General features: G+C 33.7%; 1 protein-coding gene across 1 annotated transcript in view; it reads right to left on the bottom strand.

Annotated features, from left to right (window-relative positions):
- The window catches only part of LOC136025343 (cytochrome P450 3A9-like), a 108146-nt gene that overhangs the window by 70575 nt on the left and 23178 nt on the right, over positions 1 to 14393 (bottom strand). The window contains exon 3 of the mRNA XM_065701266.1: positions 1724 to 1964. Coding sequence (XP_065557338.1) covers positions 1724 to 1964 — 241 coding nt within the window. The remainder of the gene's footprint in view (positions 1 to 1723; positions 1965 to 14393) is intronic.

Here is a 14393-nt window from a genome sequence, read left to right on the forward strand (position 1 = left end):
GTAAGTTTAAGTCAATCACGTATCAAGGACATTTGCTTATTCTATCCACCAAGCTTCATCCCGATTCCTCCACTCCAAGAGTTTTCCAAGATTTCCCCCTCCAACTCCCCCCAATGTCAAAAGATCTGGTCGGGATTTGGAATAAGAGCTCTGAGACACGAATTCCTTCGAAATATCAAATTTCATTAAGATCCGATCACCTATTCGTAAGATAAAAATACCCCAATTTTCACGTTTTCCAAGAATTCCGGGTTCCCTTCCAACTCCCCGCAATGTCACAGGATCTGTTCGGAACTTAAAATTAGAGCTTTAAAGCACAAGATCATTCTAAATATCAAATTTCATTAAGATCTAAATACGTCATTTTTTCTAGTTTTTCAGAATTACCCCCCCCCCCCCCCAATAGAGCGGATCCGTTCTAATTATGTAAATCACGTATCTAAGACCTCTGCTTATTTTTCCCATCAAGCTTCATCTCGATCCCTCCAATTTTAGCGTTTTCCGTGATTTTAGGTTCCCCCGCCCCAAACTCCCCCCAATGTCACCAGAGCCGGTTGGGATTTAAAATAAGAGCTTTGAGATACGATATCCTTCTAAATATCAAATTTCATTGAGATCCGATAACCCGTTCATAAGTTAAAAATACCTCCTTTTTCTAATTTTTCCGAATTAACCCCCCCCCCCCAACTACCCTAAAGAGAGCAGATCCGTTCCAGTTATGCCAATCATGTATCTAGGACTTTTGCTCATGTTCCCAACCAAGTTTCATCCCCATCCCTCCAGTCTAAGTGTTTTCCAAGATTTTGGGTTTCCACCTCCCGACCCCCCCCCCCCCGAATGTCACCAGATCCGGTCAGAATTTAAAATAACAGCTCTGAGTCACGATATGTTTCTAAATATCAAATTTCATTGAGATCCGATCACCCGTTCGTAAGTTAAATATACCTCATTTTTCCAATTTTTCAGAATTAACCCCCCCCCCAACTAACCCAAAGAGACCGGGTCCGTTCCGGTTATGTCAATCCTGTATATAGAACTTGTGCTTATTTTTCCACCGAGTTTCATCCTGATCCCTCCACTCTAAGTGTTTTCCAAGAATTTATGTTTCCCCCTCCCAACTCCCACCCCAATGTCACCAGACCCGGTCAGGATTTAAAATAACAGTTCTGAGACACGATATACTTCCAAACATGAAATTTCATTAAGATCTGATAAACCGTTCGTAAGTTAAAAACACTTCAGTTTTTGAAGTGTCTTCTCTCTTCTTCTTAAGAAATATATGAAGATGTTTCTTCTTGGGCATATATATTGGCTTAAAAAGATGATCAGAGCCTTAATAGAGAACCTATTGTCCTTAAAAAATCGCCGAAACTTAGTGTAAGGTGGGAACGGTAAATTTTTCTGCTTATAGAAGCCCCCACTCCCTTTTCCATCAACGAAATAAGTTTGTTTTACAATGCAAGTCTCCCTCTGGGTGAATTCTGAATGTATTAAGGCTTCAAGTATGCTTTTTTTCCTTTTTTTTTCAATTACCGATTTTCTCAATAAATTATTTGGCCCAGTATGTTCATTTGGTCTCAGCTTCTCGGTTTCGAATGTGACTATTTTTGTTTCTATGGTTTAGCATAACTTTCTAAAATCCTATTTTATTGTTCTTGTTTTTGAAATAAATTTACTCTCATTGTTGTTAATTTGAAAGTAAAAAGGAAATAGAATTACTTACCAAATGGAGTAAACGGTGTGAGATACGCGATTAAAGGCCCAATCAGGGGGAAGTATATAGCAAGCATAGTCACGGAATTCATTGTTCCTTGAAACATTTTAGTTACGTTCACGTAGAACCAGTCGAGAGGGTTTTTGATTGGGTGAGTTTCTGTCGCCAGTGCAGTCATGGAGATGATTTCAGATGTAAAACGGGCAAAAAGTTCATGGATGTTTATAGATTCATTTTTTTCCCTTGAATTCTGAAAGATAAAAATACCACATTATTATACACAAGATGATGAAAGGGTAAACGAACAAATGAATTCTCATTAAATGCTCTTGAGACACTCTTGAATATTTTTAGATTATTTGTAGAAGTATAAATAAGGGCATCGTTGGTCTCCAAATTAAAATCTACTTAGTGAAACTCATGAAAAACTTGAGGGCAATGTCTATCATCCATCCTAGGGCACAATTAGGGTAGATAGGAATTGAGTAAGGGTAACCCAAATAGTCCATCAGTTCTTTGAGCAATTTGAGGACAATTGGAGACCCATAAAGATGCTCAAAATACCCCGAAGGTAAATAGAGTGAAACATGCAGACAATTTGAAATGAGAAACATGCAAAGTGCAAATTGATGTTTAGAGACTTATTCTTTGTAGATTCAATTAATGTGATACATTTTAATTCCTCTTACAAGTATAGCGTACTAGCTCACTTTACTGTATTTTGTGCTATCAATCCCATAATTTTTGATTAGTTTCTAATATTTCACATACAACTATCTCGCATATATTTCTCTTTTTTTTCTAAGCAGGAGATCTACGTGATAAGTTTTGGTTATGTTTTATCCCAATCATAAATGCAATTTTAAACCTGGAACCCCAACACCTAGTTGGTGGGGGCGCTTATATTACGCGCCATATTTTTTAAGCGCCGTTGTAGTTGTGTCCCTGTGTCCCACCTGTGAATATATATATATATATATATATATATATATATATATATATATATATATATATATATATATATATATATATATATCTATATATATATAATATATATATATATATATATATATATATATATATATATATATATATATATATATGTTTTAAACTACGTAAAACTTGCGAATATACAACATTCTTCGCTATCCCATTGTCTGTACATATAAATAGATTGTCAGGTTTACCGACTCTTGAACATGCAACATATAATTGTCCATGGGAAAAACAATCCGTATTCAGATCTATTCCTCATTATTCTAATGATTGCCCTTGAGCTTTGTTGATGGTGATTGCTAATCAAACATTTCCTGTGTCCCCATCGTCATTTATATATCCCCCTGTGCCCCCCGGCGTCCCCGTTGTAGTTGATTGGTATACTTTCATTTTTGACTGGGCTGCTCCACTTGCAACGTCTTCGAGAATTTCCATTGCACTGCTCTTAATATTTCTTCTGTTCGGGAAATGATATGTCATTCACAAACTTCTGGCGATTGGCTGATTCATTAGGAAGCTTTTTAATTATTACCAAAAAGAGTTAAGGACCTAAAAGCGTACCCTGCGGAACTCCACAAGAAATAGGGAGGGAATCACATTAAACATTTTTATACTTAAGAACTTGACACCTATTTCACAGAAAAGATGCATTAATATTCACTAGAAAATAGGGGACATTAACTTCATTCAGTAAATTTCCAACTAAAACTTTATCAAACAGTTCGTGGTAATGAACTGTAGCAAGGAGCGACCCACCTAAATAGTAACGGATACTCTAATAAACGGAATTGTGATACCAATGGTTAAATCAAAAGAATTAAACTTTAATTCTGATTTTAAATATATAAGTTTCATCAAGTTTAGTCATATCCAGAAAGAGTTACGAGCCTTAGAAAATTTACTTTATTTTAGAAAAAAGGGAGAAACATGCCCTAAAAGTCATATGATCTTAACGAAAATCACACCATCAAATTCAACATATCAGGGACTGTAGAAGTCCCCGTCAGATTCAACATAACCCTACTGTAGAAGTTTCAAGCTTCTATCTGCAAAAATGTGAAAAATTGTATTTTTAAAAAAGAAAAAAAAGAAAAGAAAAGAAGAAAAATAAAAAAGACAAAAAGAAAACGGAAAAAATAAATATAAGGAAAAACAAAAAAATCAAAATGATAAAAAAGGAATAACTAAAAAAGAAAAAAATAAAAAAAAGAAAACTAAAAAAAGACAAAAAGACAAAAATACTAAAGAAAAAGAAAAAAACACAAAAAATAAAAAAAGAAAGACTAAAAGAAAAAAAAATGAAAAACAGAAAAAAAACATACAGAGAAAAAGAAAAAACTAAAAATAATATAAAATAAACCAAAAAAAAACAAAAAAAAATAAAAAAATAAGAAACTAAAAAAAAAACTAAAAAAAAACTAAAAAAGAGAAAATCTAAAAAAGGGAAAGCTAAAAAAATAAAAAAGGAAAAAAACTTAAAAAAAGGTCAACTAAAATAAAAGACAAAAAGACAAAAACTAAAGAAAAAGAAAAAATTAAAAAAAATAAAAAAAGTAAAAAAAGAAAAAAGAAAAAAATGAAAACCTAAATTAGGTAAAAGGCTAAAAACAAAAAGAAAAAAAAGAAAAAACTAAAAAACAAAAACGAAAAAAAGAAAAAATTTAAAAGAGAACGATATATATACATATATATATATATATATATATATTATATATATATATATATATATATATATATATATATATATATATATATATATATATATATATATATATATATATATATATCATGAAAAGAGAAATCACCAATGCAACAGCACAAACACACAAAAAAAAGAGACAGAAGGAGAAAAGGAAGACTGTTTTCCTAAATTAGTGATTAATATAGACCAGCACTTGAATGAGGCCTTAACCCTACTCATCCATACAATCACATAGGTCAAACAGCATAGCCATACACAATCAACCATAAAGAATAATCCCTGGACAGGCAGTCATGTCGTCAATAATTATAAGTCGTCATTTACCAAACAATAGAAAAAATAATATAGACAAATAATTCATAGGCAACACCCAACACAAGGGCTCATCAGGAGAATACACTGGCCTATATAGGGTTTCGCCAATTTAAATTCTCTACCCAGCACAGTGTTGTGGCTACCAAAAATATCCATGGCATCCCCGTGTCAGGTATCACCCCCAAAATACATGCCTATGAAAGAAAAAAAAACCAGCAAATGTAAAACAACCAAGTAAAACCAAAACAAGCTTATCCTGTTAATATATCCCTCTTTTTAGCAACAATAGGTAAACTAAATATTATAAATTTTACCAAATCACAAATATTAACATATTGCAAAAAACCTGAATGAACTAAGCAATTATAGAATTCATCTTTACCATGTGGCTAATTTTTAAAAATCCACTCAATTAGAAACACAATTCAAAATAAATGGCGCTGCGACAACATTTCTCAAACCTCCGAAATTAGTTAAAAATTTCTTTAAGTATTTTTAGATAATTCTTTTGATATTTATTTAAAAGTTCGTTATAATTAAAACTAAATTTTTTAAATTGCCAAGTTAATTTATTTGCAGGAAAACCTCTTGATATCAATTTTTGGCTTAAAATTTTACATCTATTTTTAAAATCAATATAATTACTACAAATCCTTGCATAACGAAGTAACTTTGAGAAAAACGCTGAATATGTAATATTTGAGTGTATATTACTTTCAGGGAATGGGAAACTAATCACTTCAAAATCAAAATCATCCGTTTTATTATACATTTTAAAATTTAATTTATTATTATCACAAATATTAATATTTAAATCTAAAAAATGATCTTCATGACCAGCGCCATGACTAGGCTCAAGAATAAGCTCTGATGGATATATATTTTTAGAAATATCAATGAAATCCTTACAATTTAAGACCAAAATATCATCTAAATATCTTTTATTATTTGACAAAGCATGTTTTAAATTAATTGGATTATTCTTGTCCATCATATATTTATATTCTAGTTGACTTAAAAACAAGTCAGCTATAAATGGGCTGGCATTCCCCCCCATGGGAATTCCCACAATTTGCTTGTACAAATCACCCCCAATTCTTATATAAGTATTGTATAAAACAAATTCTAATAACTCAAAAATCATATCCAAGCTGTAACATCTCAAGTTAACTGTAGTATTAAAGCAATTTGTCCATATAGCTTATTTATTATAAGTATCTATTTTTAAGAACCTTTTATTAGATAAGAGGAAAGATTTCTTGATAACAGTTTTTAAATTATCAGACACTACATTAAGTGATAAATTAGTATACATTGTCGCAAAATCGAAAGACTCAATTCTTTTAGCTGAAACCATTGTTAAAGAATCTATCACTTGCAGTGAATTATTAACACTCCAATATGGATTAAAATTCGAAAATTTTTTAATACCAGAACAATAGGTTTTAAGTTTATTTACAATTTCCTTTAAAATTAAAGAGAGGTCAGTAGCAGCAATGCGGGTTGGACATTTAGCTGCTCCAGCAATAAACCGTGGTTTAGGGGGATTCTTATGAAATTTTACAGTCCAATATAGGAAAGGGAACTTTTTATCATTGTCATTTATTTTAATATTAAAATTTTTAAAAAGTATTTCTTCAGTCTTTTCAATTAAATTCTCATCCTCTATATTTACCTAATGTTTTCGTAAACATTAGTTGTGCATAACTCCCTTTTTAAGATATCATAATACAACTTCTGACAAATTATGGCAAAATTATTATTAGCTTTATCCACTGGCACAATTACAAATTCATTTTTTAGATTAGCAATTGCTTGTTTAATCTTCGCATTATAAAATAATGATTTAGTGTTACTATTTTTTAAGTTAGAATATATTTTATTTCTTATTCTACTAAGAATTAAATTCTTCCAACTTTGAAAACTCTCGTTCATATATATATATATATATATATATATATATATATATATATATATATCATGAAAAGAAAAATCACCAATGCTACAGCACAAACACAAAAAAAAAAAAAAAAAAAAAAAAAAAAAAAAAAAAAAAAAAAAAAAAAAAAAAAAAAGAGAGACAGAAGGAGAAAAGGAAGACTGTTTTCCTAAATTAGTGATTAATATAGACCAGCACTTGAATGAGGCCTTAACCCTACTCATCCACAAGGGCTCATCAGGAGAATACACTGGCCTATATAGGGTTTTGCCACTCTAAATTCTCTACCCAGCACAGTGTTGTGGCTACCACAGAATATCCATGGCATCCCCGCGTCAGGTATCACCCCCAAAATACATGCCCATGAAAAAAAAAAAAAAAACAGCAAATGTAAAACAACCAAGTAAAACCAAAACAAGCTTATCCTGTTAATATATCCCTCCCTTTAGCAACAATAGGTAAACTAAATATTATAAATTTTACCAAATCACAAATATTAACACATTGCAAAAAACCTGAATGAACTAAACAATTATAGAATTCAACTTTACCCTATGGCTAATTTTTTAAAAAATTCCGCTCAATTAGAAACGCAATTCAAAATAAATGGCGCTGTGACAACATTTCTCGAACCTCCGAAATTAGTTAAAAATTTCTTTAAGTATTTCTAGATAATTCTTTTGATATTTAGTTAAAAGTTCGTTATAATGAAAACTAAATTTTTTAAATTTATTAAATATATATATATATATATATATATATATATATATATATATATATATATATATATATATATATATATATATATATATATATATATATATATATATATATATATATATATATATATATATATATATATATATATATATAATAAATATATATATATATATATATATATATATATATATATATATATATATATATATATATGTATATATATATATATGTATATATATATATATATATATACATATATATATATATATATATATATATATATATATATATATATATATATATATATATATATATATATATATATATATATATATATATATATATATATGAAGAAATTGTAACATGAAAAAAGACAGCAAACTGTTTGTGGTTAGAACAGATGGGACAATGAGAATCCATATATAGAAGCCTGCCGCGTGCCCTGCTGGGGTCCGGCGGCGAAGCCTCCAGGACCCAGCTAGTTCACATATATATATATATATATATATATATATATATATATATATATACTAACTGTTCTAATTAACCGCTTCATTTGGTACCAGAACTGTGTCGACTGACTTGTAAATGACTGCCTGGTCTCGAATCTTGGTCAAAATAATATTGTTGATTTCGTGGACGTCTTTATTCTTGGCTGCCGGAATCGCTCGTTCACTTAGCCATTTATGATTTTTACAATTGGTTAGAATATTCGGAAATACCTTTTCAACCAAGTCATTTTTGGACGTCACTAAATTACAGAATTCAGCAGGCAGTTGTATACGTCTTGAAATTGAGTCTACTGGGAGCTTTCCGTTTCCGACAGCAATTGATCTGAAAATATTTCACCAGAGTCATCGTTCTGCAATCGGACACGCATATTTATAGTTAATTTTAATGTCTTTGCGCGTGCCCATAAATTAAAATTTTCAGGCAAGTATTCATTTCGTCCGCAGGGGTTGATTTAGGTATTATAGGAAATTTTTGCCTGAAATCTCCCACAGACAATATTAATGTGTTGCCAAAGGGTTTCGAATTTCCCTGCAAATCTCGTAATGATTGCTCCAGAGCCACGAGCGATTTTTTGTGTGCCATTCTGCATTCGTTCCAAATAATAAGTTTAAATTACTGCAATACTTCACCCATCCCAGATGATTTGAAAAATATTACACGTGGGAGTTTCTGTAGAATGCAAATTCAGAGACAATTTCAAAGCGAAATGAGCAGTTCTTCCACCAGGCAGCAACGTTGCAGCTATTCCGGACGACACAATTGGCAATGCTTCGTCATTTTTTGATTGAATTCATGCCAAAATCAATTTTATCACAAACGTTTTACCAGTACCTCCTGGCGCATCCAAATAGAAAATTTCTCCAACGTTGTTATCTACATAATACATTATCTTATAATAAATGTCTTTTCACTCAGACGTTAGCTTAGAAATGTTATTTTGTTCCAACGACAATAGATCATTCGTGTTGTAACTTTGTTCATGATCCAATTCTATACATGTCGAAACAGCAGGGTTACGATTAGGTGAAGGCATTCCCAAATCCTGAAGAGGTTTGTTTGCCATACATACGCACAAATCTTCAATAATAATTAAAGTTTAGTTTTCATGTAAAATCAAAGGTCATCTCTGACATCTCTAACCGTTTTAGATGGAGTGTTTCCTCGGCCATTTTCGATTTTAGTTTTTCTCATAACTCTGTAGGAGCTGAAGGAAAACAAGTTGTTAGTATGATTCCAAACAATGCACGAAATTAACTTGGAGATCACGTTTCGCACGCGTCATTGATGCAGTTATTCCAATGTTGGTAATTCTCCAATAAATTCAGAGCTTGGCATGCACTACGGTAAGTGTCATGTATAGTACCGTTTACAGTTCTCAAATACTCAAAGGACATCGGACCGGGTACATTCACCAAAATCAGGCGGAGAAAAAAGCATTCATGTTGATTGGGGTGAATGGTGTAGAGTCTTTCTATCGTAGTATCTTTGAAAATGGTAGGTTGGCCGTCGACTGACTTACCCTGTTCTCGACGTTAAAATGATTTCTTTTTAGCATTTCACCTGTGTAATACGAAGGCACTTCAGTATACAGCAGTTTTTTGCAAAAGAATCATTTTGACATAACGAAAAGGAAGCAGTTAACGTTGTATCCGGTGGATTCAGAGCTCTTTGTTGGACGTTGGATTCCGAAAAATGAACATGTTGTCCATTCTGTAAATATACCACTAAGTAAACAACAGCTGGACTTCGCTCATGTATTAGAAATGAAAGAATTCGCCAAACAGCTTCATTACTGCTTATGTATCTTCCAGCCTGATATTGTACGATTTAACCGATATCACTGATTTCAAACTGCAAGCCAAAAACTGCCATGTCTCTGCCTTTGTTGACGTATTTACATATGTATTTGATTGCCTTTACGGAGTTACAGCATTCAGCGTTTATGTGTGCATTAAATGTTTTTGATAATAAAGGTGAATATGAAACAACCCACTGGTTATCTACTTCGATGGTGGTACCGTTATGCTTCTTTATTATTGCTGTTTTACCACCATCTTCAGTGGATCTTCTTCTATATAGTGGGTAACCATCATTGCCGGTAATTGCGGTGTGTACTAAAAGTCCAGGCTATTGCTTTGAGCACCTTCTTTTGGCCATGCATGGTAATTTTTCATTCAGTGCACCGCAAGGTCCATGTATAATATTTTTTAATACAATATCATATAAGCCATTATCGACATGTTCATCAGGTATTTCAGCGGAAATCACATCGTCAATTTCATTAGAAGTAATTTTATCATGCAGCCAGATTAAAATATGTGCGTGTGGCAATCCTCGTTTTGCCATTCCACTGAGTACATCCAGCATCACACTGACCAAACACTTAAACTTTTACTATGTATTTTATCAGTGATTTCAACTTTTGCCGGAAGACACGGGCTGTAATGTCATGTCTATGAACTGCCGATTGTCTTTGTAGTAAAAGCTGCTGTATCTCGTCCCAAGATTGATTACATGTAAATGTAATAAATAAATCTGGACGACCATAGAGACGAACATACTTAATAGTATCTTGAGCATATTCACGCATATGAGGGGGACTGCCGTCACATGATGAAGGTAAAGTCGTTAATCTTCTTACGTTAGTTGTATTACCGTCATTTACAACTGCATCTCGCAAATGAATGTATTGTTCAGAGCGGAGCTTGGTCTGATTCAAACGGATAAATAGCAAACGTTCTGATTCAATCTTTGCATACATATCAACTATGTATTGGTGAAACAGTTGACGGCATTTTAAAATATAATTTTCTTCATTGTAACGAATCATTAGTCTATAGGAATAATTAAATAAAAAACAAGTTTTTTTTAAATGAAAGTAAGGAGCGACATTAAATCTTAACACGAACAGAAATTACTCCGTATATGAAAAGGGCTTTTAATCCTCAATGCCTCACTCCTTACGCTAAACTTTGACTCTTCCTCTTAACTCTACTTCTTAAAACATTAAAAAACTTTAGCGTAAAGAGCGGGGCGTTGAGGAGGAAACGAGAAAGTAAGAAAAGAAAGCTTGCCGAGGAATCACAAGAACAACGTGAAAACAGGCTTGCGTCTCAAAGAGAAATTACCAAAGAAAATCCTGCCGAGGAATCACAAGAACAACGTGAAAACAGGCTCGCGGCTCAAAGAGATAAAGCCAAAAGAAAGCGTGGCCAGGAATCACAAGAGCAACGTAAAAATTATCAACTGGCATTCATGTATAGCCCAGTCAATAAGTATAGCTTGAGTAGTTGTATTCAAATCGGGACTATGTCTAAAATTTGTTCCTATTGCAAGGCCTCAAAATTTAATGGTGAAACAATGGGAATGTGTTACGCCTCAGGAAAAGTTAAACTTCCTCAACTGGCTGCACCACCAGAGCCATTGAAGACTTTGCTTACTGGATCTAGGTCAGAATCTAAGCTTGGAACTACATATACATCTGTATTGCAATGACGTCATATCCCAACATAATTTTGAATTGAACTTAAAGTAGGTTAAATTTTGTTTTTAAATAAATGTAATTTTATTTTAGGTCTCGGTTTCAAATTTCTAAAACTTTTATCTAAACTGTAAAAAGGTTTATGGCGTCTCATCAAAAATCATATTTTTTTCAATTGAAACTAGAGAAATGCCTGAAAATCTTAAGAAGTTTTATTTTTTACTAGCTGTTGGGGTGGCGCTTCGCGCCACCCTAAAACCTAGTTGGTGGGGCGCTTCGCGCCCCCCCAAGCCCCCCCGCGCGCGTAAGTCGTTATGCGCCATATTAGTTACGCGCCATTGTAGTTGTGTCCCTGTGTCCCACCTGTGAATATAGATAGATTTATATATGTGTTTCAAACTACGTAAAAATTCCGAATATACAACATTCTTGGCTTTCCCATTGTCTGTGCATATACAAAGCCGTATGTACTAATAATGACGTCATATGCACACGCTCTTTTTACAAACAAACAAACATGCATACACACAACTCGTTTTTATATAGATAGATAGATAGATAGATACAATACAAATTAACTGCGTAAAACTTGCGAATATACAACATTCTTCGCTGTCCAATTGTCGCTGCATATAAATAGATTGTCAGGTTTACCGACCCTCGAACATGCAACATACAATTGTCCATGGAAAAACAATCAGTAGTAAGATCTATATCACATTTTTCTAATGATTGACCTTGAGCTTTGTTAATGGCGATTGCAAATGCTAATCGAATTGGGAATTGCAATCTTTTAAATTGAAAAGTCAGATCCGTTGGAATCATGGGAATGCGAGGAATAAGAACAGCCTCACCCTCAAAAGGCCCTGTCAAATCAGCAGGTAGTTGTATACGTCCTGAAATTGAGTCTACTGGGAGCTTTCCGTTTCCAATTGCCAGCAATTGATCTGAAAATGTTTGACCAGAGTCTTCGTTTTGCAATCGGACACGCATATTTGTAGTTAATTTTAATGTTTTTACGTGTGCCCATAAATTAGAATTTTTCAGGCAAGCATTCATTTCGTCTGCAGGAGTTGATCTAGGTATTATAGGTAATGTTTGCCTGAAATTTCCCGCAAGCAATATTAATGTGCTGTCAAAGGGTTTCGACTTCCCTCGCAAATCTTTCAAGTATTGATCCAGAGCCTCGAGCGATTTTTTGTGTGCCATTGTGCACTCATCCCAAATAATAAGTTAGCATTGCTGCAATACTTTACTCATCCCAGATGATTTGGAAATATTGCACGTGCGAGTTTCTGTAGAATGCAAATTCAGAGGCAATTTCAAAGCGGAATGAGCAGTTTTTCCACCAGGCAGCAATGTTGCGGCTATTCCGGACGACGCAATTGCCAACGCTATATCATTTTTTGATCGAATTGATGCCAGAATCAGTTTTATCACAAAGGTTTTACCAGTACCTCCTGGCGCATCCAATTCGCACGCGTCATTGATGCAGTTATCCCAGTGTTGGTCATTCTCCAATAAATTCAGAGCTTGGCATGCACTACGGTAAGTGTCATGTATAGTACAGTTTACAGTTCTCAAATGCTCAAAGGATGTCGGACCGGGTACATTCACCAAAAGCAGGCGTAGAAAGAAGCATTCATGTTGATTGGGGTGAACGGTGTAGAGTCTTCCTATCGTGGTAGAACCATCTTTAATCATACCATCTTTGAAGATGGTAGGTTGGCCGTCGACTGACTTACCCTGTTTTTGACGTTAAAATACTTTTTTTTTAGTATTCCACGTGTAATACGAAGGCACTTCAGTATACAGCAGTTTTTTTGCAAAAGAATCATTTTTGCAAAGCGAAAAGAAAGCGGTTAACTTTGTATCGGGTGGATTCAGGGCTCTTTGTTGCACGTTGGTTTCCGAGAAATAAACACGTTGACCATTCTGTAAATGTACCGCTAAGTGAACAACAGCTGGACTACGTTCATGTATCGGAAATGAAAGAATTCGCCAAACAGCTTCATTACTGCTTATGTATCTTCCAGCCTGATATTGTACGATTTCGTCGATATCTTTTATTTCGGGCTGCAAGCCAAAAATTGCCATATCACTGCCTTTGTTGACGTATTTACATATGTATTTGATTGCCTTTACGGAGTTACAGTATTCAACGTTTATGTGTGCATTAAATGTTTTTGATAATAATGGGGAATATGGAACAACCCACTGGTTATCTACTTCGATGATGGTACCGTTACGCTTCTTTATTATTGCTGTTTTATCGCCATCTTCAGTAGATCTTCTTCTGTGTGGGTAACCATCATTGCCAGCAATTGTGTTGGATACTAAAAGTCGAGGATATTGCTTTGTGCACCTTCCTTTGGCCATGCATGGTGAATTTTCGTTCAGTGCGCCGCAAGGTCCATGTATCATATTTTTTACAATAATATCATGTAACCACTTATCGACATTTTCATCAGGTATTCGAGCGGAAATCACATCATCAATTTCGTTCGAAGTAATTTTTTATGTAGCCAGATTAGTATATATGCGTGTGGCAAACCTCGTTTTTGCCATTCCACTGAGTACATCCAGCATCGCACTGACCCAAACTCTTCAAGTTTTACTATGTAGTTTATCAGTGATTTCAACTTTTGCCGGAAGACACGGGCCGTAATGTCATGTCTATGAACCGCCGATTGTCCTTGAAGTAAAAGCTGCAGTATCTCGTCCCAAGATGATTCCTCGGCACGCTTTCTTTTCTTACTTTCTCTATCAGCAGCAAGCCTGATTTCTTGCTGTTCTTGTGATTCCTCGGCACGCCTTCTTTTTTCACTTTCTCTTTTAGCAGCAAGTCTGGTTTCATGGTTCTCTGGTAGTTCCTCGGCACGCCTTCTTTTTTCACTTTCTCTTTTAGCAGCAAGTCTGGTTTCATGGTTCTCTGGTAGTTTCTCGGCACGCTTTCTGTTCTTTCTTTCTCTATCAGCCTCAAGCCTGTTTCCTTGCTGTTCTTTCGATTCCT

The sequence above is a fragment of the Artemia franciscana genome, chromosome 3 (assembly GCF_032884065.1).
Source record: "Artemia franciscana chromosome 3, ASM3288406v1, whole genome shotgun sequence".
Classification (NCBI taxonomy): domain Eukaryota; kingdom Metazoa; phylum Arthropoda; class Branchiopoda; order Anostraca; family Artemiidae; genus Artemia; species Artemia franciscana.